The sequence below is a fragment of the Scleropages formosus genome, chromosome 13, assembly GCF_900964775.1.
Source record: "Scleropages formosus chromosome 13, fSclFor1.1, whole genome shotgun sequence".
Lineage (NCBI taxonomy): Eukaryota > Metazoa > Chordata > Actinopteri > Osteoglossiformes > Osteoglossidae > Scleropages > Scleropages formosus.
The window spans coordinates 9,740,541-9,767,940 of NC_041818.1; the positions used below are offsets into that span (position 1 = coordinate 9,740,541).

Consider the following 27,400-nt stretch of genomic DNA (forward strand, 5'->3'; position numbering starts at 1 on the left):
ATAGATAGATAGATAGATAGATAGCAAACTGGAAACCTCAACTAGTAACAATAACAGCAAGTGTGTGGATTCGTTCAGTCACACCTCTTTACTCCTCTTACGGCCAGTGTGTGCGCACACACTTCCAGTTCTTTCTCCTCATTTGCAGATGTAGGGAAGTATTTGACTCCGACATTTATGTTTATATTGATATGTTCATATTTGTTGGAACTGGTGAAGAATTTTTGGTCACCGTGGAGTGGGAGCGCAGCCCGCCCCGCCCGTCGATCTGTCTGTCTCTCTGATGCTCTTGTCTCTCTCCCTCTCCCTCTCTCTCTCTCTCTCTCTCTCTCACCCTCTCTCTCTCTGCCTCTTTCTCTCTCCCTCCCTCCCTCTCTCTCTCTCTGCCTCTCTCTCTCTCCCTCCCTCCCTCTCTCTCTCTGCCTCTCTCTCTCTCTCTCTCTCTCACCCTCTCCCTCTCTCTCACCCTCTCTCTCTCTGCCTCTCTCTCTCTCCCTCCCTCCCTCTCTCTCTCTCTCTCTCTCTCTCTCTCTCACTGCCTCTCTCTCTCCCTCCCCCTCTCTCTCCCTCCCTCTCCCAGTGTCTCTCAGTCACACACAGCACTAGTGTGCCTCCCAGCTCCGCGCTCCCTCGGATGTATTTCTTCTCTCCTCAATTTCAGTAATGGAGAAATAAAGTCGCGCACCTTTTCGTACCGAAGAGCCAAGGAAAAGGAGAGGGTCATATATCGGGGCATATTTAACACGCATTTCTGTTTGCTCTTCGAAGAAAGGATTCCACAAACACTGATTTTCTTTTTTATGTTTTCCCCTGTGCATCAAAAGCAGCTTTATTTTCGCACTGGAAGTTTCTCCCGACTGCAGCCGACAATTTCTTTCATCTCACGGTTTGTTCACGGGACTTTTACTATAGTATAGTATATATTAACGTCTGCAACATTTCACCGTATAATAATTGCAATCCGTTGCACAAATCGGAATATTGAACTTTTTTTACAGACTACGTTGATGATGAAATGTTATGTAACGAAGAGTAGCGCAGCTGTTGAGAGCCTAAAAATCATTAAAATGCGGTGAAACTTAAGAACTAGCGGTGTAAACTGAAAGAAGAAGGGAAAAAAAACAACAAGACGCGTACTGTACTGACGGGGCAAACCCTGACACATGGATTTACTGTAGTAAGGAAGCGGTGACAAGCCAACGAAGGGAGGAGGCAGGGCTGTGCGAGCGCACTTTTTGTGATGCTTGGTAACAGCGAACACACTTGTTTCCAGTGCAGCGACACACACTGTAATAATTGGTGTAAAACTAAGAGCGACAACACTTGAGATGCGGGTGAGGCACCTTATTAGCCCGAGGAGGTTATCGAAGTGAACACAGCAGGTAAAAACGTAGCGACACTGTACTGTAGTAAGTCGGTGTGTGTATCCCGGCCGCGGGAGCGCGCTTTGCAGCGGAGCGACTAGTGAGAAATTGTGCATTTTTAGCGCGTTGGCAGCAGTTAGAAAGTAGTAGCGGCGCATGTAGTGAAGAGCACTGGGCTCCCTGGAGACCAACTGACTGGTGTTGCAGGGAAAGTAAGACCAGCAGCGCCGCCTCCTCCGCCCCCCCCCACCCATCCCACCCCACTTTGTTTGCACTCGGCCCCCCACGAAGCCCTAGCGCTTCAGTTAACGCCGATCGAGTCGCGCCGGTTCAGATTCCACGATTCGGGAAAGATGCCCGCCGCGCGGACGCCCCCGAGACGCCGACTACGGCTGACCCCCGTGGCGGTGCTGCTCCTCGAGATGCTCAGCTGCGCCCGCGCCTTCTCCACGTGCCAGTCCTTCGACCTGGACGACTACAAGTCGAAGCGGATCGAGGCCGTGCGCGGCCAGATCCTGAGCAAGCTGCGCATTCGCGCGCCGCCCGAGATGGACGCGAGCCTGCCGGAAGAGGTGCCGCTCGAGGTCATGCTGCTCTACAACAGCACCAAGGAGCTGGCGAAGGAGCGCGCGCGCCAGGCCGAGACGGCGTGCGAGCGCGAGAGCAGCGAGGAGGACTACTACGCCAAGGAGGTGCAGCGCATCGACATGCTGCCGCCTCGAGTCGATACGAGTGAGTGGATGGATGGATGGATGGATGGATGGGCGGATGGATGGGCGGGCATGATGATCGGATGGAGGGCGCGGGTCAGTGCCGGCGCACCTGTCACCTGGGATGATTTGTGCGCAGGATCCCTTCCTGGCTTAAATTAAGTTAGCAGAACCGTGGAGCCGCTCGTGAGCCTCGGACGGTTCAAAAAGGCGTGCAGTTAAAGCGAAACACAAGAAAGAGGTAAAACAGCGCTGCGCTGCGCAGTGGTTAAGGCTCCCGACCGGTAACCGGGCTCAGGGATGCAGTGATGCCCTCCTTCCTGCCCCCTTACTGAGGTACGTACCTGACAGCCGGGTGAGCCGCGTGTCACAACACCGAGTCACAGTTTTGGATAAATCATGGGCGAGATGTGAGGTAAGGTGACAATGAACTGTACATAAGTATGAAACTGGTTTTGGATCGTCCTGCGTGGCCACGTGCTCCTCGGGCTTCGCTCTACAGCCAGTGACGTCATTGCCTCCGTTCTCATCGTGCCCTTATGTACTTGAACAGTGCAGTATCTGAAGTAGCTTGTGTGAGGTTTCATTAATCAGCCACTTTCCCCCATAATCCTTTCTTCTTAGACTCACCGACTGGAGCCCAAGGTTGTTATGACTTTTGTTTTTCAAATAATTTGATATACTGTACGCTGCAAGAGCGGGGCGGCATGGTGGCGCAGCGGGTTGCCGTCTCACCTGCGCACCTGGGCCGTACGGGTGAAGGTTTTGAATCTAGCTGCCCGTGTGGAGTTTGCATGTTCTCCTTGTGTCTGCATGGGTTTCCTCCCACAGTCCAAAGACACGGAGAGTCGAATGAATTGGTGATGCCAGTTTGCCTGTAGTGTGTGTGTGTGTGTGTGTGTGGGGCTACCTCGTAACGGAATGGCATCCTGTCCAGGGCGTACCCCCCCAAGCCTTGTGCCCACTGATTCCTTGAAGCCTTGTGCCCTGACTAAGAAGAACAGTTAGTACACTGCAAGAACGTTTCTGGATAGTTACTGGTAAGTTATTCGCTAAAAGGGCAGTTTTAACTGATCAAAGAACTGCTAGTGTACAAAGACAAGCGAGGGCTGTTGCACCGTGATCATCTCACTGCTGTGATGCTTTGGGGAAAACAACCTAGATGTGAGCACAGCTGACCTAAAGGCCACCAGTGACAAAATAAAGACGAGCGCAATACTGCAAGGTCACCTGTGCCGTTCAACCGAGGCTCTTAACATTTCATCCTCGCTGGGAATACGTTTGGCTGCGGGTCATACGGTTCATTTTGCAGTGTCTAGCAGCAGTCAGCTGGCTGTACTGCGAAGTTAAAAACAACATTCAACGGTTTGAACGATACTGTATTTACAGCAAGCTCTCTATTTTTCCTCCTCCAAAGGTAGAGCTTGTTTAGCTCATTTCCAAAATATAACCTGCCTGCTTTGTGTCTTATGTCTAACTGCCAGTAAGCCACAGTGTCTCAGTATGCTTCTTATTACTGGCTGATTGCCTTTGTTTTTTATTTATTATTGGCTTCCTGCCTCTTGTTTACAGATGTGATCAGCAGCGGACCTCCAAGCTTGTATTTCCGGGTTGTAGGGTTCGATGTTTCCCGGGTGAAGAGTAACTCCAGCATGCTGGTGAAGGCAGAATTCAGAATATTCCGTGTCCCAAACCCACAGGCCCGGGCTTTAGAGCAGAGGGTAGAAATTTATCAGGTATACGACACGGCACGATTCTGCCAAACACGCTACGCATTCACTCAAATAGTTTTGGCTCACATCGTCAGGTGCACCTTCTGGAAAGAAGGTGTGGACAAGAGGAATCAAACACTGTTATGTTTATACTTTCAAATGTTATTACGAAATTGTATTTGCACACTGCTATGTTGTTTCAGATATGGTGGTAAGAAAAATAAGCAGAACAGACCCCGGTTGTTCGGCATTATATGTTTCAAGACCCAGTCGATTGTCTCCATTTCCCATGTTTTCAGAAAGCACGCGGTTTAAACTCTGCATTGCAAAGCTTTTCTTGCGTCAAGGACGCCTTGTAAAGAAGACACCTAAAGGAGCGGATTAAAGCATTTACGCAACGGAGCACCAAATTTACGTACCGTGTGCTGTGATTTTTACGCTGCTTTACCGTTTAAGGCCCCTAAGTGTACAGCGTTTCCATGAAACGAACACAGTAATTAAATAAAGAGCGGAGTGATTGCTTTGCTGTGATTGCGGCCTTATTATAAGATTGTAACAGTCTTGAAGCATATAACCGGGCCCAAAGATGTGGTTACGTCTGATGCAACGCTCACGAGTAATGTGAATTTAACCTCACACGGCAGCGTCTGAACGCCGAAAAAGCATGACTTTCCAGGTGTAACTAATTTCGTACAAGATACAACCACACACTTGTGTGTTCCTTGTCCCTCTCTCATTGCAAGCTACTCAAGTCCCGGGACCCATCGGCCCCCATGCAGCGATACATTGACTCTCGCACTGTGCGCCCACGTGCCAAGGGAGCATGGCTGTCAGTTGATGTCACGGACACCGTGAAAGAATGGCTGACACACAGAGGTTAGACACCCGGCTACGAGAGTTACCGGAACTCTCCCAGCAGTCACTGGGGATGAGGGTTTTTATGTAACAGGGCATTTCAAGCAACTTTCTTTTTATCCAATTCCTGTCTTCTCTCGTTCCCCGAATATCAGCGCGTGCTGCTCACCGTCTCCCTGTTCCCTCTACCCTACAGATCGGAACCTGGGCCTGAAACTGAGTGTACACTGCCCTTGCTGTACTTTCATCCCAGCCACCAACAACATTGTACCCAACAAGACTGAGGAGCTGGAAGCTCGCTTTGCAGGTGTGCCCACGGAGGAGAACTACACCTATATCTTGTGCGTGAGCCATGAATAATAAGAAGAGGGGTAAAGTAGGTGCTTGTAAATGCAGCGGTTTGCTGCGATAGGTTACTGCTCACATGGGCACAGAAATTGGGAAAGTGTGCATCTTGGGCATTAAGGCGGGGCAAGAACTATTCTCAGTATCTCCCAAGAAGCCTCATCTCTGATTTTCCTCCGACAGGCATTGACGATGAAATGATGAGGCATCACAAGAAGCCAGAAGCAGTAAAGGGTCAGATTGAGTTCAGCACCAAGACGCCCCACCTCATTCTCACTCTGCTGCCCAGTGACAGGCTGGAAAACCCTGGCAAGAAGAACCGCAAGCGGAGAGCGGCAGCTGACACTCCTGCGTGCTCTAGGTTAGGGATTCTGATCCTCTTCGCCCTCACGCCTCACCTGAACACGAACGCGTTGTTTGCACCACCCATCGATCTATGAACCAATTGCAGTAAAGGTTGGCCGAAGCTCATGGTGTCCTCTTCTCTTTCCTAACGCACTCCAGAAATGCGGATCAGGGATGCTGCCTGCGATCCCTTTACATTGATTTCCGCCGTGATCTGAATTGGAAATGGATCCATGAGCCCAAAGGCTACAAGGCCAACTTTTGTGCTGGAAACTGTCCTTATCTGTGGAGTGCAGACAGTCACTACAACATGGTGGGTACCTCATTACATAACCGGGCTTTCGATTCGACTTCGGTCATAATGGCAGCGTTTTGAAGAATCAAGCGTATCAACGATGAAAAGGTATATAAAATGTATTGCGTGACATAAAACTACCCTTTTCAGTGCTAAATTTAAAATTTCTCATTTTGCAATTTTAAACTATATTGTATAAAATGCAAACAGGGTAAGAACGGTGTAGTGCGTAGTGGCGGTCTCTCAGCTCCTCGGGCGCGGGTTCAGATATGGATTGAAATGCTGTCAGCGTGTGTGGAGTTCACGTGTTCTCGCCGTGTCTGTGGGTTTCCTCCATTGCTCTAGTTTCCCCTCATCTTCCAAAGAGACGAAGATCATAGAGAATATTGGTGGTCTTCGTAGCCCGGGTTGACGGTCGAGGTGTTCGGTCGTTCGCCGAGCTTGGCATTTAGGTTGCAAACGTTTCATCACCAGTTGAGGTGACATCATCAGATGGTTAAGGTTACTCTGTGATGTTGAATTGCCCATTTTGTGTATGTGTGATTGCCCTGTGGTTCACTGGTATCCTATCCAAGTTGTGCCCTGGTTCGGACATTGACTGTGGATCACTGTAACCCCAAGCTGGGCGAACAGTTATTGATAATAGGTGTATAATATGCACATTACTCCCTGCTTGTTACAAGTGTATCCATCTCTTTTGAGTGCTTGAGTGGTGTTCTTACTGGTCTGGTGTCATCACAACTTTTTCTACTAAACTCTTTCTACTACTTTCTTTTTGTATAACTCAGCTAAGAGTTTTGTTTAGGTGACTTCTCAGTTTCGAGCCCAAAGGGTTTGTGGCCATGAAACTGAACAGTGCACCAGTCACGTGGGTGCGCTTCACTTTCCTTTGCCAGGGCACGTCTTGCCGACTCGCCGAAATCCGAGGATATTCGTATTTTTGCATCTGGCCGATGCGGAGACGCTTGCGTAGCCCGCGCGGCAAAAATGCCGTAGGTGCTCAAACCGGCACCGAGCAAAACGAAGAAATACTCCAAAACCTTGGAGACATTCTGAAACGTAAAAACATATTTCTGTATCTCTCTGCCATGCCTCTGAACTTAATGACAGTGAGCGTGGTCTTGGCAGTGCAGGGGCTTCCACCGCCACGGTTCTCGTGGATCGCTGCTTGCTGTTTTTAGATGAATCCGTTTTGTTCCCTCCCTGGTGTAGATCCTGCCGCTGTACAACAAGCTGAACCCAGAGGCGTCCGCATCCCCCTGCTGCGTTCCCCAGGACCTGGAGCCCCTCACCATTGTCTACTTCGTGGGCCGCAATCCTCGAGTCGAGCAGCTCTCAAATATGGTCGTGAGGTCCTGCAAGTGCCGCTGACACGGGGCGCGCGGGGGGGGAGGAGAGCGCGGGCCGGGTGCGGGGCGCGATGGAGCGGAAGGGGGGGGATCGTGAGATTACGTGAGGAGGAGAATGGGACTGACTGCGATAGCCGGAGAGGTTAGGGCTGGTGACCGTGGGAGATGCTGCAACGGAAGCCTGCGCAGAGGCTCGACTTGCAACAGAAACAGGAGAGCGAGGATAAACACGAGATGAGGTAGATAAGTAATGCAGGTACAGGTGGGGACTTTTACATATCCTACCTCCCCTTGCTTGTTTTACTACCTCCCTTACGTTAACGCCGAAAGGTCATTCTATACAGCGCAAACAGAGTCCTCCTCCTCATCAATCAGACAATTAATTTCAAACATTTTATGTATTAAATACATTTTAAAATCAACTTAACTGGAAGTGCTGTCTTCTAATGACCGATGGGAAGAATACGGTATTCTTGTGTACTTCGATATTTTGGTAGCGGTAAAAAAGCACTGTAACTTTCAATAATACCTGTAGCAAGTAGTGAATAGAATTTCACTCTGTAGTCATGGTTGGTATAAACTTTTGTTCTTCTAGATCAAACTTTATGAAGCGGTAAATATGTTCAGTTTTCTTATTCTAATCATGAGCAAACCAAGGTAAAAGCTTTATTGCCATGTATATTGTTTATAGCTTTCTGTGTGTTTCCTCTGTACAGTTCCGGTGACGAGAAATGCAAGAACGACTTTTTTTTTTGTGATTCACACACACACAATATGCCTTGAAGTTTGTTTTATACATGCAATGATTTTTAACCCAACGACAGAAATAAGGCTGAATCTTGTGTGTATTATACGCTTCTCGGATACTGTAAATAATGTAACCGGTCAAAATAAAGCTGTATTTATGTTTGTGAACAACGTGCGTTCATCATTTGTTCAAATGCCGAATGAAATATCAGCAGCTGTGTGTTTCTGCGCTTTAAAACGTGTCCCGGTATTTAATTAAAAAAGAGCGTAGAGGAACGAAAGGATTTGAGTTACTGTAACTGCGCCAGACTCGTGCGTTACATAATGCTGCTATAGTGTGAACTAAGAGAGGAGAAAAAGAGGAACACAGTAAGGTTGCATGAGTTCGCTTGGTGGCTTGAGGTTAGGTGACCAAAGAGACGGAGAAAAAAACGGACAATAAAGTAAAAATACACACTGGATGGAGCGTCTGAGCCAAAACACAAGAGTGACCGAGCATGCCTAAATGAGAGCAAAAGGGAACCGATTAAAGTTACACAAAAGCACTTGATAGACAAGCGTCACCGAGTCCTAGAAGGCTAAGGAACTGAATTTTGGGGAAAAAAAGCCGCTCTTCGTCCGAATTCGAACAAATTGACTGCGAAATACACAGACATCTGTAAGTCATCAAACAATATCTAGTAATTTAAAACCTTCTGAAGAAAGCCAGAGGACCTAAGTGGCTGTTGAGGCTCGAGTTCTACTACGTCGCTCCTTGGCCGTTGCGTTTGTGCCCGCAGAGAGCACGCTTCGCCCAGGCTGCCGGCGAGCCGGTGCCAGCGGGGACGGGTGGATGCGAAAGCGCCGCGCCTCGATAGGGCCTCGTCGGCTCGCTGCGGTCGCAGTCCGAAGACTCTCGGCATAAACAGGATGCGAGTGATTCCCAGACGCCGACCACTCACGGAAAGCCGGATTTGGCTCTAAGGGGTTTGCGGTGAGAACAAAGAGAGCGTCATCTAGTCAGATGATGTTGTGCGGTACCAGTGAGCTCTGCGGGTGCCGGAATGTTTGTGTGGGCGTCTATCGGACCCGGTGCGCTCTAGTCAAGTGAAGCAAATCGTAGCTCTGCTCAGCCGCCGCTGTCTGCAGCTTTAAAGAAACGATCATGTCACGGTGGGAGGCATTCGAACGAACTATGGACCGTTAACCACAAACCGGTGGTGTAAAACGCTGTAAGCAGAGTAGGTATGGCTTAGAATTCTTGATCTATAGGTGTCTGTCTGCAGCTGCGGGTGGAGGTTGGCCTGGCTGCGGTGTTTATTTGTATTAGTACGCGTTTGTCCGTGTGACTCTACGCCCGCCGTCACCGCGAGGCCAAGCGATAGAGAGAGCGAGGGAGCGAGTGAGTGTCTCCTTGTGCGCCGAACAGAGGGGGGAATTCATTCGGATGTGGTCACCCCCCACCTTTACTCCATCCCTGAGAAAACAGCTTGACTGTTTACAAGGCGGGGAGGTGAGAGCGAGAGCAGTTTGGGATTGGAGTGCGAGCTGCTCGGCGGTAAAATGCTGCACGCGGGTGAGCGCCAGCTTCGTCTAAAGGATGGGTACGAAAAAGGGGTCGAAGGACGGGAACGAAGGGAGGACGAGATGAGAGCGACTAGAGTGACGCACGTTATGCCGCAGAGAGCTGATGTTCGACGCGCCCTGGGCACCGGGTGCAGAAAGGGTGTATTCACAGAGCGTGGTTGTCCCTTCGCACGGGAGGAGGGCCACTGTTTGCACAGGGGGAGCACAGGATGAGGAGGGGCGTAATTTGCATCAATAAAGAAAGTTCAGTTTGAACTCAGAGTGAAGGAGTTATTTGCACTAGTAGGTGCAGAGGTGCAGGGGTGGGTAACCTGTATAATATGGTTTTTGCAGACATGGCTTGAGGACAGTAGTTGCAATATCAAAGTGTCTCAGCTAGACAGCGAGGTTCCGTAAGCGCCGTTTGCGTGGAGAACATGACTGGGCGGACAGACGGATGTGAATGTTCTTGCAGTCTGGGCCAGGCAGAAAGTGGCAGAAGGGTGCGAACAGACAAGAAAGGGCAGATTGTAACTGGGCCGCGCGAATATCGCCACAGCGCCCGAGATCCAAAAAGAGCAGGGAACAAAGCTGAGATGTGGGTTGTTGGAACATGCGCAAGGTTGCATTTGTGTCCCAGCGCGCGTGTGTATGCAGTAGTGGGTGTGTGAGTGCATGTATGCGGTCTCGCTGCTGTGGTTTGCTTCGATGTGGGCCTGCGTGAGTCCTTGCATGTTTGTGGGGAGAAGGGGTGGCCCTGAGCTCGAGGTGCTCTGTAAGCACAGCCAAGCAAGTGCAGTAGTGTCTATTATGGTGAGGCATCTTCCCTGTGTGAAAGTTACCCTTCTCTGCCTCCAGATCATCACGTGCGGGTGATTGTCATGGCTGTAATCACTTGTCTTCTTTACCAGACTGTCTGTACTGCTGTTGAGTGTTACCTCCTACTATGACAAGTTATTACACCACTTGGATGTATTTTATATGATCTCACTGCTTCAGTGTCGAAATACCAATTTACACACACACACATTACCTGAAGCCCCTTGTCCCAAGCGGGGTCATGGGGAGCCGGAGCCTAACCCGGCAACACAGGGCATAAGACTGGAAGGGGAAGGGACACACCCAGGACGGGACACCAGTCTGTCGCAAGGCACCCCAAGTGGGACTCGAACCCCAGACCCACCAGAAAGCAGGATGTGGCCAAACTCACTGCGCCACTGACCCCTCCCAGTTTAGGTTATTTAAAATGCAAATAATCTCAGTACATTTCCTCAGAGCAACTCAAATTAATGACCATTTAATGTCGCCACCAGACATCCACTGCCTATTGAGGACCAACCCTAGATGATGACCATATCACTGACCTTGAAGGGGTCAACATGGGGCAAGAAAGCAGACAGTCACCAAGCTTGCTAAGCTGCTAGGAAAACTGCCATCATTATAATTTATGCACATATTACACACTGACAGTGCGGTTTTAGAATGTACATTGTCTAAAGGATCACTTACAGGTAAATGCCGTGATTGAAGGCGTTTGGATAGTGATTTTATTTTTCATGCCTCGACTGCATTCATTTGTTCTTCCGATGACAAATCTGTTGGTGATCTCCTCAGCACTTTGAAGCATCTCCCCCAGAACAAACAACGAAATTATCTTCTTTTTTTAGCACAAATTGCCAACACTAAACAGGATAGGGATATACTGTATGTAATGGTGTAAACTGCAAACTCAACCTGAATGTGTACAGAGCTTCTGAAAGGATTCACCACCTTTGGACTTTCTCACATGTTCTTGTGCTACAGCATGGAACCATGATGTATCTGACTAAGAAACGTTGCCCGTCATCCACACAAGTTACTCTATAATACGAAACTGAAAAAAATCCAGACATTTTACTAAACTGATTACAAAAAACAACTGAATGCATAAGTGCGCCCTAGCATGAATACTTGGTATGGAAAACTGTGATGGTGCCCGGCAACGACGGAGACAGCGCACAAAAACAGTCACCCCCAAGGCAGTATATTATGCTGCGTATAGCACAGGTATGTGGATTTCCCCAACTTTTTTTTAGCATACTGGTAGGTGTCTTGTAAACGGCATTAAATATGTACCCTACGCCACCTGGAGGCATCAGACAAGACCAGACATGGTTAATGAATACATTCTAACCCCAATTTGATTTGTAATGCATTCCTGAGAACTGCTTCTAAACAGAATTCTTGAAAATCAGGAGATTTAAAATTTATTTGCATTAGAAAACAATATAAATGATAGATAATTCCCAAGAAAAATTTGCAATTTGGGTCCTGAGTGCAGAAGGTTCAGCCTTTTTTTTTTTGTCCAAAATATGCAAAACTATCACCTTGCATAACAGTTGTTGCGTAACAGAGTTAATGAGTTCTGTGAAATCACCCCATTAGGTGTTTCTGGACTTGAAATATCACCTAAAATTAATTAAAAAAAAAAAACAAAATAAAAGATGTTTTGCACATGACAATGAAAATGTGAACATAAAAAAAATTTATCATAAAAATGATTCTTTCTGTCTTATATTTCAATTTCTCAGAATTTTCATTAATGAATGACTAATTACTTACTATTGCAACTGCTTGTTTGGTGCTGGGTCTTGGTGGTTCGGAGCCTATGCAGGAAGCATATAGGATATGAGGCAAGGTACACCCTAGATGTAGACTTTCTGACAATTTTGATAATGTAGACATTTTGATAATTTGCTTCACAGATGTTTATAATATAAAGAAATTAAGTTCACAAAGCAAATGGAAGCAGGAGAGCACTATTGTTAGAGGGCGTGCAGTATTACAAACCAAAGACGCGCACCAGATGCCCACACCGCCGAGCCAATGTGGAACACCTGGGGTGCGGCGCAGACTGGGGCATAAAAGGCAGCGTCAGACCAGGAACTGACGTGGAACCTTGTTCAGCCTTGTTGTTTGCGACCTCCTTGCCAATGCGCTACTCCTTCCTAATCCCTTAGTCCTGTCCCGTGCCCTTACTCCTCAGTCCTCGTACCTCCTTATGATCATCGACCGCTTGCCTGTTTACCGACCTTGCCTTTCGGATTGTCCTTCTTACGACGTTCTCGCCTCGAAGACCGATTGCCTGTCCTGTGACCACGCCTCTTGGATTTCCCTGAATAAAGCACGACTTTCAACTCTGCACTTGGGTCCGCCACTTCCTTCCGGAGCCAGCCGTGACACTCTTCATTTGATCAAGGGACTAAGGTTCTCTTCACATTCTATGTCACGCATCTTTGCAATGCACCTGGACACATCATCATTGATGTAACCTGGGGTGACTGGATGTTCTGGGACTTTGAACATTAGACATCCTTAGCCAGGGTTGTTCAGACCCCAGCCTGCAAGCAAGTAACCAGACTAACTCATGTCTTACCTCTCCTGATCCACATCCATCTAGATGCCATTTCCACAGTCTTCCTGATGGGTCCCTGTACCCAGAGGGAGCTTCACACCGGAGTTGCCACTTCCAGCATTGAAAAATAAGAAACCCTTTACAGACAATGTTGTTATATTTCAGTTTCAACCTGTTTTATGTCAAAATGTAAGATAATAAATATATTGCAATGTTTTCATGCAGCATAATGGCACATATTTCTGATACCTAATTTGAAATAATATTAAAGCCAGAGAGTCCTCCAAAAATTTTCCAAACGGGGTGATGCAATTGGTGGCTGGCCCTGCACAATACTATAGGTCCCATATAAGAACTTTCCTTGCAAGCCCCTGCAGCTTGCTTTGGTCGTCACACAACTCGCCTTCGAGCCTTTTGAGTAACATTGCTCCACCAGTTCCTCAGACCTCACCGTCTTTTTTTGTTAACCTCCACCATTCGTTCTTCCCAAGGAATTGTAAGCTTAAACAAGATGACTTGCTCAGAGACTTCTGGAAGTAGCCCGTTGACTGGCCACAGAGATTCCTGTGTAATGGTGACTGCAAATCTTGAACATCTGGCTGTGGCAGCAGCAATAGCAGCCCTCACTTGGCCGCTATTATACAGCTTATACAGCTACATAGGATGTGCTCCTATGTTGTTCTCTTAGAACATAATCGGTAAGATGGAGAATCAGCTGTTCACCAGCTATACAGGTTTGATGGACATGGCAACACATCATAAACAGCAGGTATTTAGAACTTAATATGGGGATTCACTCTCCAGAGCTCTGCCCAGGAGGCCTCGAAAGGCTTGTTCCCACCTACTCTATACTCCCTACTGCTGGATCCCTACTTTCCTAGCCAACTGTCTTTCCATCATTGCTGCACACACTTCCTCTTGAATCAGCTTGTGTCTCTCCATCAGCTGGACCATGTTATATCACCATGATGGAAAACTGCACAGACCAGCGTTCCAGATACCACTGTTCACACAACCATGTTGCCCTGAAGCTGGGTCTCTGCCGGTACCGCTGTAGCCAACACACTCCATTTCCTTCCTGTCCTCACCCAAATGCCTCCCCCAGCAACTGCAGGTTGACCCTCCCTGTAGTCCAGTGCTTCTCTTGACTGCATTACCCTAAATTCCTCTACTAAACTCCTAACTTGAGGAGAATACCCTAAATTCCTCTACTAAAATCCTAACTTGAGGAGAATTTCTTGCCAATTAGTCGATACAAAGAAATTCTCCTCAAGTTTCAGGGGACACCTGTGGAAATAACAGCTCATCTTGCTCTTGAATGCAACAACTGTCAATTCTAGGACTTCATAGACCAGAAGGGGACAGAGAACTTGCAGCAGGATGCTGTAGTTAAATACCCATGGAAGTGCTGACTTATCGAGAGCTACACCCCTACAACTCTTTGCAAGTTTCCCAAATCACCGCTGTATCCCTCAGACCACAATCAAACCACTCGATTTAGCTTTTCATTGGGATCTACGAGATGGAAAGAATCGCTGTATTACTCACACTAAAGCACAACTTCTCCCAACGACTCGACACCAGAGATCTGGACGTCGATGGCTTCAAACTCGTCATAGCCTATGTTCATCATCAGGCTCATGGGTGGTTGCCTGACACCAGACTTGGTTCGTGGGCTGCGTACGCTCGACTTTGCCGACTTCACAAGTATGTTCGTGGCCGGTGCAAATAATACCACGGATATAGTGCAGCCTCTAATTATGCCCTTTTCCAGGCTGTGCCACAGAGATGTTACCTCTCCTGATGTGACCTTCATACTGAAACTGTTGTAGTAATAAGGAATGAGGCCCTAGATCTTGCTTGGAATGTGGTACTGCTCCAATGCTATCTCCACTAACTTGAGCCGTAGATGTTTGTGAGATCTGGCTTTAACCTTGTCTCCCTCGCTCTCACAAGCCTCTTTAACCTCTTAAAGAAGGGTCTTAAATCTCACCTCTTTCGATCGCACTTCTTCCGTGTCTCTTAAGTGCATAACAAACATGTAAATGTTTATGCTGAAAAATTTTGTGATTTTAACTATTTAATGGATAAACCTTTATGCAGCCACTCGTGTTGATGTAATGAATTTCTTGTATTTTTCTCTGAGATGTACGTTGTTTTGGAGAAAAGTTCAAACCGCTTGTCCCACACGGGGTCGCGGGGAGCCCGAGCCTAACCTGGCAACACAGGGCGCAAGGCTGAAGGGGGAGGGGACACACCCAGGACAGGACACTAGTCCGTCACAAGGCACCCCAAGTGGGACTCAAACCCTAGACCCACTGGAGAGCAGGACTCGGTCCAACCCGCTATGCCACCATGCCCCTTTTAGAGAAAAGTGTCTGCTAAACTTTTTTTTTTTTTTTCCTCCCTAGAACCACTTTTCCCATACGGGGTTGCAGGGAGCCAGAGCCTAACCTGGCAACACAGGGCATAAGGCTGGAGGGGGAGGGGACACACCCAGGACAGGACACCAGTCTGTCGTAAGGCACCCCAAGTGGGACTCGAACCCCAGACCCACCAGAAAGCAGGACCTGGTCCAACCCACTGCACCACCGCGCCCCCCCTATGTGCTAAATGAATAAATGTAAATGTAATCAACTGCTTCACCGTACCAGTATGCTCTAATCACCTTGGGGCCTCAGGAATTTCTCCTTTCTGCACTGACGTGTCAATATATGCATTCCTGGGGAGGAATGCGGTTAATGGCAGAGTGACAGTGCAAAAGTGTAACTTGCCCTCTACACTAAGTAGAAAGATAACTGAGAATTAGTCCTTTCAGAGGTGCCCTCTGTAGGGATCCACACCTTTTCAGCATAATGCTACTGCTATGCAGCTGTTCTTCTTCTCCAGATAACCTTTGGAATCCTTGAGAGCCCATGAAATAGCTACAGGTAATGCTTTCAGACCTTGTAGGTTACTCCACCTGGGCCTGGTGCAGAGTTTCCTTTTGCCTTCATCACAGCCTCTTGTACCTCCCTTCAAGTAGGTTCACCATCATCCAAAGGTTACCAGTGGACTTTGAGGATGTATTAAAGCCCTACACTGGTCTTCTTCTGGTCTCTGGTAGAATCATTGTATGTGGTTTGGAGGTAGCTATTAATTTCATACTTGGGGAAGAGCAGCTACCCAATGCACTTCTGCCTCAGCAAGCAGCAACCCTAAGTGAACCCAAAGAGCTGCTGCCCTCTTTTGGCTTTCTCATTCCTACTTCTCTTGTGCCGCTCTGCCTGCTCTAGAGACATAAGTCTCCTTCTTAGAAAGCCCCTCAGCTGCACCAGAGCTACTCTTTCCTCCTCATTTGCTACCTTGAACTGAAGCAATAACACCCTCGTTTCCTGCCTTCCACCATTGGCCTCCATGCTTGGTTGATTTTGGTGTATTTCGACTAGCTTGCCATCTCTTCAGTGCAAAACCATTCAGCTGCTGAACAATGGTAATGAATGAGTCATAGGCTGAAACCTCACCAACATCAGCCTTTGTGGTTACTTGTAGCTCTTTATTTATATCTTCATAAAATTTCAATCTCTATTCTTATTACCTTATTTTGAAGCCACTTGATCTGATACCTTTTTTTACTACTTTACAGGTAATTGTATTATTAAAACTATATATATATGATTTCAAGAAGTACTAGCTTAGCACTGGAAGTTCACTCTTTCACTTTCAGCAGCCACTTGTCCTGGTTAGGGTAGCAAAAATCTGGAGCCTATCCTGGAGTCACTAGGTGAAACTCCTGGGGAGGTACACCTTGGATGGGATGGCAGTTCATCACAAAGTAGCTTCCCCCACCCATACACACACAAGCACACGCAAACACACGTACCAGATCACCAGCAAATTAGTGTCACTAGATATCCTGAATTGCATGGCTTTGGATGGTGTGGGAGTAAACCCATACAAGACAGAAGGGGAACATGCAAACTACCCACAGGCTAAGCTGGATTCAAACCTAGGATGTAACAGCCTAGGTGAGGATGTAAGAGCCTAGGTGCTTTGAGGCGGCAGCACCCTAGAGTAACTGTGAAGTGAGTGTAGACTGTAGATTTGCTGAGTAAACCAACATTATGTATGACCATATAACGTATTCTTGGAACATACAAGTGACATACTTGAGCAACAACTAAAAATCGTTGGATTATGTTGAAATGTGGCTTATACCAAAGGGAGAACATGAAGAGGCGAAATTCATTTCACCCTAGTAAAGCACTGATACATTTTCACCCTAGTGTCTGCGTGCTTTGCAGGATGAACAGCACAGGCAATGACCTCTTTGTTGCAATAATCTTGTGACCTTTACTTGTTTATATCGTTAATATCTGTGAGCATACCCATTTACACATCGTTTTGTTACTTGGAGTAATTTAGGGTAAGTACCTTGCTCAAGGCTACTTTGGCATTGAAACCCAGGTCCTTCAAATTCAATATGGCACCTCTAACCAATACACTACCTGCTACCCTGGTTTAACCTCAATTTGTGACTGCCAGCTTTGCTTGCAATGGGTAAAATGGGACTGATTTAAAGTATTGTCATGTTCGCTAGGGTGATGTGGACCCAAGTGCGCTTGCACGGTGTTATTCTATATAGAATCGGCAGGCAGAATGTGTTGTAGCGAGGGTCGCTGATGAGCAGATGTCAATACCAGGAGAATCCAAAGCCGTAGTCCAGGAAACTAAGCCAATGGTCAGTTTAACAAAGAGAATTGAGAGGCAGGGGGACTGGGTTCAGGGAGGACAGGAACAGGGCGAAGCAGGAGCAGGAACCGGAACAGGTACGGGAACAAGGATGCAGGAGAGATCGCAGGTGTGAGTGAGCAGATGGCTCGATGAGGTTCCACGATTTGGTCAGTCCGGCGTCGTCCTTTTATGCGTCGTCGCCCCGATCACCCTCAGGTGCAGTGAGGTCGTGGGCATGGCAAGTATATGTTCACTTAAATATGCAAGGAATGTCGATGGAAGTTGCAGACTGAAAAAAGTTTGACAGATTGTCACAATGTAGGTGCCTGAATGTGAGAAACTTACAGATGCAGACAAAGAAGGAGTTACGTTGTGGCCCGTCCATGTCTGTATCATACATAAACACATGACCATGCTGTAATTCAGCTGAACAAAACAAGACACAACAATCTACAGCTTCTTTCCTCAGTAGCCCTCAAATATTTATGGAGCCATTCACTGGCCGACCTTTTGGAAATACACAGGTCATGTTTAATTTCACATTTACTTTTTACAATGTGTACTGTTGTTTGTACATGGAGCACTTCTTAATTTTTGAGTCTGACCAGACTGGATTTAAGTAAGACACAATTTAGAACAAAATGTTTATTTGTTATAAGATGTAATGCAGTACACACTAACCCACTGAAGTATGGTCTTTGAAAAAAGTTGAAAGCAGTGGTCTGAATGGTCTGAGGAAGACACATTAATTCTCAAACACATCCTTTAAAAGTGTTTTGTACAAAGCGTTGACCATTCTGTGGTGGAAAGTCTGGGAAACAATGTGTCACTGAGTCACTTCATCTATTTTGGTAACTTGTTTTTGGAAACCAGATCCATTTTTTTTTGTATTTTTGAAAACCAGTATTATTTTAAAAAGTTCCTGATGATTTTTTTTAAACAAATAAATTTTGAAATCAAAAGGAGGACAGTATTTCTTTAATTACGCATAAAGAGAAGCAAAGAGAGTCATGGTAACACACATTTGTGCTTTAAGAACAATTTGATTTATTATAAATAAACCATCAAATTGTGGAGATGCTGTTGCATATTAACAGGATAGATAAAATTTTACAGACGCTTCCTTTTCAGTTTCCCTTGTGCCACTGGTGTTCACTTATTTATTTCTGCAACAAGGAGAACGCCTGTTGTTAGTAACTGATGACGAAATGAACAGGACGCCAAGTGCGGCAAGGAGACTGGAAAGACTAAGAATATTACAGTGGCAGAGAAACATGTGCAGTAAAAGATAGGCTTTCACACGAGGATAGGCTTTTGACAAGAACGGAATCCATGCTGAGATTTGCACGTTGACACATTTTCGAAGAAACGTACCCCGTGCTCTCAGCAACCATACAGCTTGTTGATCCTCAGAACGTCCATCTGTGACAGACCGTTCATCTGTCCGATTGGCACAGTCGGATCGGGAATTGGAGTGATGGTTTCCATTCCATACTGGATTGTGAAAGCAGTTCTGTGGACACGGAGACAAATGGAGACAATGTTATAGAGCCAGCGATGTCTTCATACCATGTGTCAATACTTTTAACCACCCAGGGGAAGAACTTTGCAGATGTAGTGCTTTCTTGTACTTGCTGTAGAAATGATGGAGAAGTTTCTGCCTTCATGTGAAAAAGTGTACTCTGTTTTTACCTTCCATAATGCATGACAGAGCCGTAGTCATAGGGAGTGTTCTGATTGTTGGTGTTTTGTTTCTCAAAATTGTAGTACTGGCCTGCCAGACAGAAGAAACGCTTTGTTAGTTATGCTGACATTGAACTAATCCTTCTGAAAGTGGCAGCAGGAACCAGTGCCTGATGGGACAAACTTGGAGGAGAAATTGTAATAGTGAACAAAGTGGTTAATCACTTGGATCTACGTATTGCCAGTTGATCCTGACGTACTGGTCCCGGTCACTTCTTGTGTGCTCGTGATAGAAACCCAGAGCGTGGTTCAGCTCGTGCTGAATGATCCCGTAATAAACGCAGCTGTACTTGTTGAGAGAAACTAGCTGCTTTCCCCCAGTCCTGCCAAGAACAGAGTAACATCTGCAAGGCGAGAGAGAAGACCAGTGTTTTAGTGTCGTTGTCTTATTACCCTTTCTGCTCTGACACATGTTTACATAGTGTTTATATACAAATGTGCACTAATGAGGGCTTTATTAAAGCAGATATCGATAACCGTAACTTTAAGTCCAAAGCCCATGAGGGTGGCTCAGCTTACCCATCCAAATTCTCAATGCTGATGTAGTCTGACTGAGTTCCGCGAAGGACGAAGCGAATGCAGGTTAAGGAGCTGAAGTCCCTCATGGCAGATTCAATGAGCTGCTTTTGAACATTGGCTGTCAGGCAGAACGATGCAACAAAGGTTTACCGTTACACCAAAGCGAATACCATTTCTGGCAGAGCCGTTTTAATTTCCCTACTTGAGACATATTTGCATATGTTAATGAGCTACGAAAATGTAACTTTTATGCCCGCTTACAAAAATCATTGCTCAAGACATAAGGCACTTCCACAAGTCCGTTTGCAGATTTCTTCCATAAGCAGCTGTTCAAGTAGCAGATCATGGCATTCCTGGTATTCAGAACAAGCAGGTCTCCCTCTAGCAGCACCTGACTGGATCCTGTAGAGAACATGGTAAAAACAGAATCTGGGAGGGTTCGTGGCTGGAGCTCAAAATAGGAATCACCATGAAGAATAACTGTGGAAAGCATTGCCAAAAATCTCTTGTCCTTTGTGGCCGGATTTATCTTTGCTGCGTGTTACGAAATTTTGATAGTACATTCTTCCCAGCAGCAATTCCTGAAGTAAAAAACTATTTAGTGCATATATACTTAGTGTTATTATACTGTTTTACTATAGTATTATGCTATTTATATATACATACGTTCCAGCTGCACAGTGAGCAACAAAGAATTGATACCACTAACCGTTGTTAGTCTGAAGGATTCTTGTTGTAATGTCCACATGTTCAGGGTCCTCTGGCTGGACATCTTTCACGAAACAGAGTACAATTTGACTTTGTGAGACAAGAAGAGCCTTTCTTTTACAGCGGTGTGTAAGTGCTTTTCACGTGTGATGATTTGGTTACAGAAAAATGAAAAACTCACCATCTTCAATTTGAAGATCCTGAGAAGCGAAGGAGAACAAGATTTCAATATGTTGGAATCCACTGGTGACAGATATTTTTAAATATTATCTGTATGCTGTTGACGGGTCCAGCTCTTACCATCAGAGGGTTTGCCTGTGAGAAGCTCAACAGCAGTGCAAGGATGGTGCAGGTGAGTTGTCCTTCCATCTTCCTTCAGCGTTGTGAAGACTCCCAGGATGGTTTCTTCTGGCACGCTTGATGTGTGAGACCCTTGAAGGCTCTGCCTTTATGTAGCCGTCCATAGGTGTGTCTACAAACAAAGTTCAGTTCAACGTCAACAATTTATGTCCAACATAAGCTCTTTAAAGACAGTTCACTAAAACTTGTCCAGCACTGAATTCAAAGTGGAGCCGTTGGAGGTGTGAGTTTGTCAGGCTAAGTCACCTCTCCTGAGTAGAACTCCCAAGAATTATGTGCACAGCAGGTGTGACCATTTGTCTTGTCCCTCGCCCACTTTTTGCCTCCTTAAAATGTTTTGTCAAGTTATGGAATAGCATTTTCATGGAATTTCATACTTGCAAAAAATGTGTACATTCTGAGTGAAATGGAGAGTTTTCTGTTGCTCATTTAAAAGCAGGTTCTCAAAGTCCTGTACAATAATGATGAAAGATATAAGGGTTACGACTCCGCAGCAGTTTACAGTAAATTACAGTGATAATATCTGTGGTCACTGAGATCCGGAGCCTATCCTCGAAACGCTGGACATAAGGCAGAGCACTTGATGGGATGCCAGCCTATGATAATCGTACGTGCTCATTCACGACACATACATACACTTGGGCAATTTAGATGAAATAGATATCTTTGGACTGTGGGAGGAAACCCATACTCACAGAGAGAGCATGTAAACACAGTGTAAACTGGGCTGGATTTGAACCTATGTTCAAAATCATGGCTAAGAGCTGTGAGGCATCCATAGCACGATCATGCCATCAAGGACAAGTGTATAAAGCAAAATGAAAATAAAATAATTGTAAGATAAATGATGAGGGAAAGGGCATAGGAAAGGGAGTATGCAAAAGAAAAACATATTAGCAATTTTCAACATTTGGGAATTTTGGACATGCTTGGATTGAAAGGTCTCCAGAGCAGTTATGATATTCTGGACTTTGTTTTGAATGTTGTTTTCTCCATGTTTAAAAGTTAACTCAAGGATTTTGTATGTTTGGAAAAAAATAGAGGAGTCTTCCATGGCTTGGGAAGACGTTTTCTATTTTCCCATTTAAATGAAGAGTTAAATGAATATGAAGAGTTGCTTTTAAAAGAATTCCCTTTACATGGAAATCTTCAGGAAGAAATGACAAATTACGTGAAGGACCTTGTACCGAAATCCCTAGGAAAGTATTGAATTAGGGTAAAGCACAATTCTATAGGTTTCTAAAATCAGGTTTTCACAATTTGCTGCATTTTAAATGACCGAAATATGAAGAGTTAAGGGCTGAGAGGATTCCCGTCACTCAGTTCACTTAACCAGCCAACACAGAGATAACAGTTTTAAACCAACAGCACGAAGGGGCCAATCAGCGTAACCCAAATTGCGAAGTACTGTACACCAAACTGTTCTGTCTGCATACTTGAGACACTCAGGTCATGAAACAACACAAAACAAATTACACTGCCATTGGGCTATAAAAAGAATACACACCGGCAGAGAGGGTTTATCTTCATTGTTGAACTTCAAGCTCAGCGACCTCAGCGTTGCCTCTAAAAGAGGAAAAACACAAAACATGGCTATATAAAGACCGTATGTGGAATGTTTGTGACCATACCGATGGAAATAGACATGCACCGTCTCTCTTATTGTCATAAAAATTCCAAGGGACTACTATACATGGGAATTTCACTGCTTTGCACTGAACTGTTTAAAGTTGAATTATTTCAGCCAAAACTAGTTTCAAATAGTTCTTATAATATAGAAGAAACTGTATAATAATAATAATAATAATAATATACATAAAATATATAATATGCCTTTATTTATGAAATGCAGCCCGTGTAGTCAGCGAAATAATCCAGTTTCAGTGAGATACAAAGTCGAAAATGTTCCTTCATACATACAGTATTGGCCATCAGAAGGGTTGCTATATTTTGCACTAGAAAAGGAACATTGTGTTTTTCTGAGACTGCGCCAGAGGTAAGTAATTTCATGAAATCTGCAGAAGCACTGTCTATAACTGCAGCTAATAATTAATTATTGTTCTTAGACATGGGAATTTCTTTATTGCTGAGCATATGCGGTAAAGTATAACCAATGTTTTCGTTCATTAAAGGACATATCAGGACTGCATGCATAGATGATTTTACTGCAAACTGTTTTTGTTTTAAAACACTACGAAGTGCCTTCTGTTTGGGAAATAATCTCATTGTGGTCCCAGTTTAGGCATAGCAGTATAACAGAGAGATCACAGCCTTGCCAGGCTAGAGTGTTAGAAGTTTACTGTGCTCAAAGTGGAAAGCCAACGTGAACGAGAACCCACACGCGGCAACAACCTGAGGAGGAGAGAGGCTTCTTAGGACAGGACTGTCATAAATGATCACGAGGACGCAGAACTCTGTCGGGTAACAGAGGAAAGAATTCTGACTGATTTCTTAGAGCGTATCAGAGTAACTGAGAGATATTCTTCTTGAAAACCAGTCACAGATCAGCATGGAGATGCAGCCCACCTCCCTAAAGCGCAAACACACTCCACCCCTCAAACACATAAGCACACACCCAGCCAGTGGAAACCACACCCTGCCAGACTCTGACAGACACAGCTACAAGTTACCTGCAGCATTTGAAACACACTCAACAAGCCTCAAGTTCCCTAGTGATCAGGTACAACCTGCACGTTCAATAGCATACAATCTCACTGTTTGTTCGAGTGGCACCGGATGAAATGGAACACCAGGCACAGCTCAGCTAAAGAGGCCTGCGTCTGAAAGTAGATAACCTGGATGACAAATGTCCCAAATTACATAAGAGAGTAGCACGCACTTGCTGCCTTGGCGCACTCAAATAGGTTTCCGTGCTGAGGATGACATCAGATTGTAGCGAACCGCATTCGGAGCAGTGATCTAAGCTCTCAGGGAGCCACGGCTCAGACAAAGACAGCCACTGAGGCCACACAAAAACCCCAGTGAGACAGATTCACTACCTCCATCCTCCTACTCTGACTACATGTCACACAGCAGGTTAACCGCAATATAAAAACGGAGGTTTCCCTCGGATTCTCCAGCTTCCAAGTGTATTCCCAGCATATCGCCGTCGGCCTCGTTATATCTAGGAGTTACTCGGCTGGGAGGATGTGACGTTTGAAAGCTGCTGGAGTCACAAAAAAAAACATTTTTTAATGAACAATGGGACAGAACAGAACTGAATCAAAGCAGCTCAGAATCGGTAGACTAAACGGAGCACAAGGAAAGAGATAATCTTGGGCAGAAGTAATCATGTAATAGTAAAAAATACAAAAAAATCAAAAAGTTGACCATATCTTCCCTGGAAGCAAACTTTTGAGTTCTGAATGTGTGCGCTGTTAGGCAGCGCAGCCGTTGAAACCATCTTGACTTGATGGACATCTCCTCACTGCCTGACCCATCTTACCTTGTTAATGACAATCAGCTGTTCTCACTTGAGGGCAATCGGCAAGGAACTCTGGGCAGCTGGTCTGAGGACTGTTCTTCTACCGTATATTGTGCCATTCAATGGCATAATTTGCTGAAAGAAGTAAGAGTCTGTTAATAAGGAAAGAGCCAAGCCTGAGTGTAGTCCTCTACAAGGCCTACAAGCACTGACGAAAGCTGTTGGGAGGATCTGGAGGACCACAAAGGGCACATTTGCACAGCAGTAGAGGTATGCTGGGAAGATGTAGATCCCTGAAGAGGTGAATTCAGACATGATTGACCAGTTTGGAGTCATCTCTCTGGACAGTGAGGATGGTAAGTCGTTCTTCAGCATTGTTGCATTGTTCAACGGCATTCCTCCTCAAGAATGCATACAGTATGTTGACATGTCAGAGCAGAAAGGAGGAATTCCCATGGTACCATGATGCTTAGAGCATACTAGTGTGGTGAAGTATTTGATTAAAGAGGCTTGTGAGGACAAGGAAGACTTGGCAGTGTTGCGGCTAGGTGTCACAAACACCTATGGCTTCACAGCTAGTGGAGATGACATTGGAGAGGTATTACATGCTGTACAAGATCGAGAACCTCATTCTGGACTTCTTCAGTGATTTCAACATACGGACCATATTGGGAGGAGTAACATCTGAAGGGCATTGCCTGGACAACAAGTACAGTTGCAAGCTGTACTGTCTCTCTGATCCTAATTGCTCTGGACATGAACATGGTCACGAAGTCTGCAGAAGTAGAGAGTAGAAGTCCACAAACTAGGACAGGTGGTGAGGAATTGAAATGTGCTGATAAGTTCCACTTTAGCGCAAGAAGTACACTGATTCCGTCAGTCTGGTAGAAGCCGGTGTAAAGCTTAGGCAAGTTGCTTGATAGCAGCTTGAATGATACAGCAGAGATTCGGGCAAACAGCAAAGAGCTGGAGTGGTGGCCAGCGACTGTTGATAAGCGGATAAACATCCACCTTTACCAGAAAGTGTATCGCCTACTGGTTGCACATCAACCTGCAGTTCAAACATACTTTTTCTGCTCTGTCTGCCAAAGAATGTCAGGTTAATTGTACATGGACTGCACATTCACTCCAAAAATGATATCACTTAAGCTAGAAAGAATTTACCTACTGTAGCTATATAACTCGCATTCAAGGCATTACTTGCTACCCTCTAATTTTGATGTCCTAAATAGACCACTGCCTAGACCAAAGAAGTTCTTAGAATGTGGTTAACCCCATACGGTTTACCTTTCTTTGGATTATGAGCAAAGGCCCAGATAGCCTTTGTCTTTAGACACACAAACTGTCTGAAACCGCCTGTCCCAAGCAGGATCACGGCAAACCAGAGCCTAACCCGGAAACACAGCGGGCAAGGCTGGAGGGGGAGGGGACACACCCAGGACAGGACGCCAGTCCATCGAAGGCACTCAAAGCAGGACTCGAACCCTAAACCCACCAGAGAGTGGGACCTGGCTGAAACGGCTGCGCCACCACGTTCCCCTCATTTAGACACTGATATCCTGAATCAGTGTTTTTTTTAAATTATTTTGGGACAGTCAGTAATATTACAATACATTTTATTTTATACTGTGCCTTTTATAGCAGCTTCTCAAAGCCCTTTAAAAGTAAGAAGATAGATTTGTACGGAACAATAACAAGATATGGAGGCTATCCGGGAAGCGTGCAGGAGGACCAGGAGGGTGACCACCGAGAGCGTGGCCGGAACAGCAATAGAGGCAGCATGTTGTTCAAAGAAGGACAGATCAAGAAGAGGCAGAGATTCCTACTAGGGTTTGAGAGAAGGAGAAGTTTGGTGGAGAGGGCTGCAGGTGTGACTGTGTTTTCCGTGTTCGTCCACATTTCATTCAGGGCAGGAGGTCAAGTGAGGGGTGGGGGACATAGACTGAGATGAAGTCAATCTTCTTCACAGCAATCTGGCGCTTCCAGAGGAAGCTGAAACAGGAGGATAGAGTTGAAAGAGGAAGAGCCAGCAGAAGATCGTCGCAGTGGAAAAGTTTGGGTCTGGATGATGATAATGCTTGCATTCACACAGTTTACAGTCTCTGTGTGATGTTTATGAGCATCAGTGATTAATAGCAAGATGACAAATGGTTCACATTTTTATGGGGTGAATTAATAAGCAATCAGTGACAACTTGGAGTTTGTAGAAACCAACTTAGTTTTTATTGTTGCTTAAAATTAATAACAATATTAAACAGTCTTACAAAGTGCTTCGTATTTATTTGAGCTGTCTTCTAGATTCTTACAAAATTTTCCATGCAAATTCTGGCATGTTTGTATTGTTAACCTATTTCCGACTTTGACGGTGCAAAAATGGCTTTGGATTTACAAACAAAACAGACTATGAAAAGACTTCCCCTCCCAAACATGTTCGAAAGATGAGGAGTCAGTAAATAAGATGGATTTTAGAGAACCTTGAGGAGGAACTTCTCTTCCAATGTCAAGATATAGCCAAGAGCAGCTGCCAAGCTACATGTGTTTTGGATTCAACACTAAAGCTAATGTCACATCATTCTGATCCGGTGGCACAAGTGAGCAAATTTTTCCCAGAGCCAAGGCTCAAAAGCTTTTACTAAGGCCACAGAAAAACTCCAAAGAGGCAGATTCACCGCCTCCATTCTCCTTTTCCATCAAGATGTCCCACAGCAAGCTACCCATAGTAGCCTGCTTTGAAAACCTCATTCTGGTGTATTCTAAATCACTCGGTCTTGCTATCGAGAATCAGCGCGAACACCTTCGGATGCGACTCAGTAAAAACTGCACGTGCAATCTGTGCAGCTGCAGTTTTTGACTAATTTGAAAGTTGTCTTATGTCTGACTTCTTACCACATTGACAACGGTTTCAAACGGTGTAATTATACTCGCTCCCTGTTTCAGGGGAACAGACAGACTGCGTTCTGACCGTCTGAATACTCTCTAGCTAAAAGAAATTTGGACGATTCAAGACTAACCCTAACCCCAGTCAAACTTTTCAGCTTCCGGAACATTCTGTACAAACAGAGATGTTCATTGAAGGCTGAAATTTCTGCGTATGTTACTAAAGCTGAAAACATTACGTTCGTTACTAAGTCCAGACCAGAGGGGCAAATACTGGTATCGAGGACCCGATCGTGATCGGCTTCCAGTTGCCGATCTCCATCGGTGCTGTTTTGTCCATTGACTTTGGGAGTAGAATCGTGCGACCTCGCTTAAAGACCTTCGAGACGACTCCA

The 27,400-nt window shown here is 45.6% G+C and overlaps 2 protein-coding genes across 4 annotated transcripts; one reads left to right on the forward strand and one right to left on the reverse strand.

Moving 5' to 3' along the window:
• Positions 1-1,679: 1,679 nt before the first annotated feature.
• tgfb5 (transforming growth factor, beta 5) lies at positions 1,680-7,856 on the forward strand. The gene is made up of 7 exons (XM_018737313.2): positions 1,680-2,096; positions 3,647-3,810; positions 4,530-4,662; positions 4,838-4,948; positions 5,170-5,347; positions 5,491-5,644; positions 6,839-7,856. The coding sequence occupies exons 1-7, from the start codon at positions 1,718-1,720 to the stop codon at positions 6,995-6,997; spliced, it is 1,278 nt and encodes a 425-aa protein (XP_018592829.2). The 5' UTR covers positions 1,680-1,717; the 3' UTR covers positions 6,998-7,856.
• A 10,901-nt stretch (positions 7,857-18,757) lies between these two features.
• Positions 18,758-20,713, reverse strand: LOC108925328 (high choriolytic enzyme 1). Of its 3 annotated transcripts, XM_018737166.2 has the most exons (8): positions 20,645-20,713; positions 20,526-20,544; positions 20,346-20,408; positions 19,898-20,038; positions 19,637-19,754; positions 19,283-19,461; positions 19,067-19,148; positions 18,758-18,887 (listed from the first exon to the last, which is right to left on the reverse strand). In XM_018737166.2, exons 1-8 carry the CDS (start codon positions 20,711-20,713, stop codon positions 18,758-18,760), a joined length of 801 nt encoding a protein of 266 aa, XP_018592682.1. The 3 variants fall into 3 exon arrangements, with proteins under 3 accessions (XP_018592682.1, XP_029113238.1, XP_029113237.1); XM_029257405.1 differs by lacking the exon at positions 20,526-20,544 and having other exon boundaries at positions 20,346-20,394; XM_029257404.1 differs by lacking the exon at positions 20,526-20,544 and having other exon boundaries at positions 20,346-20,400.
• Positions 20,714-27,400: the final 6,687 nt, after the last annotated feature.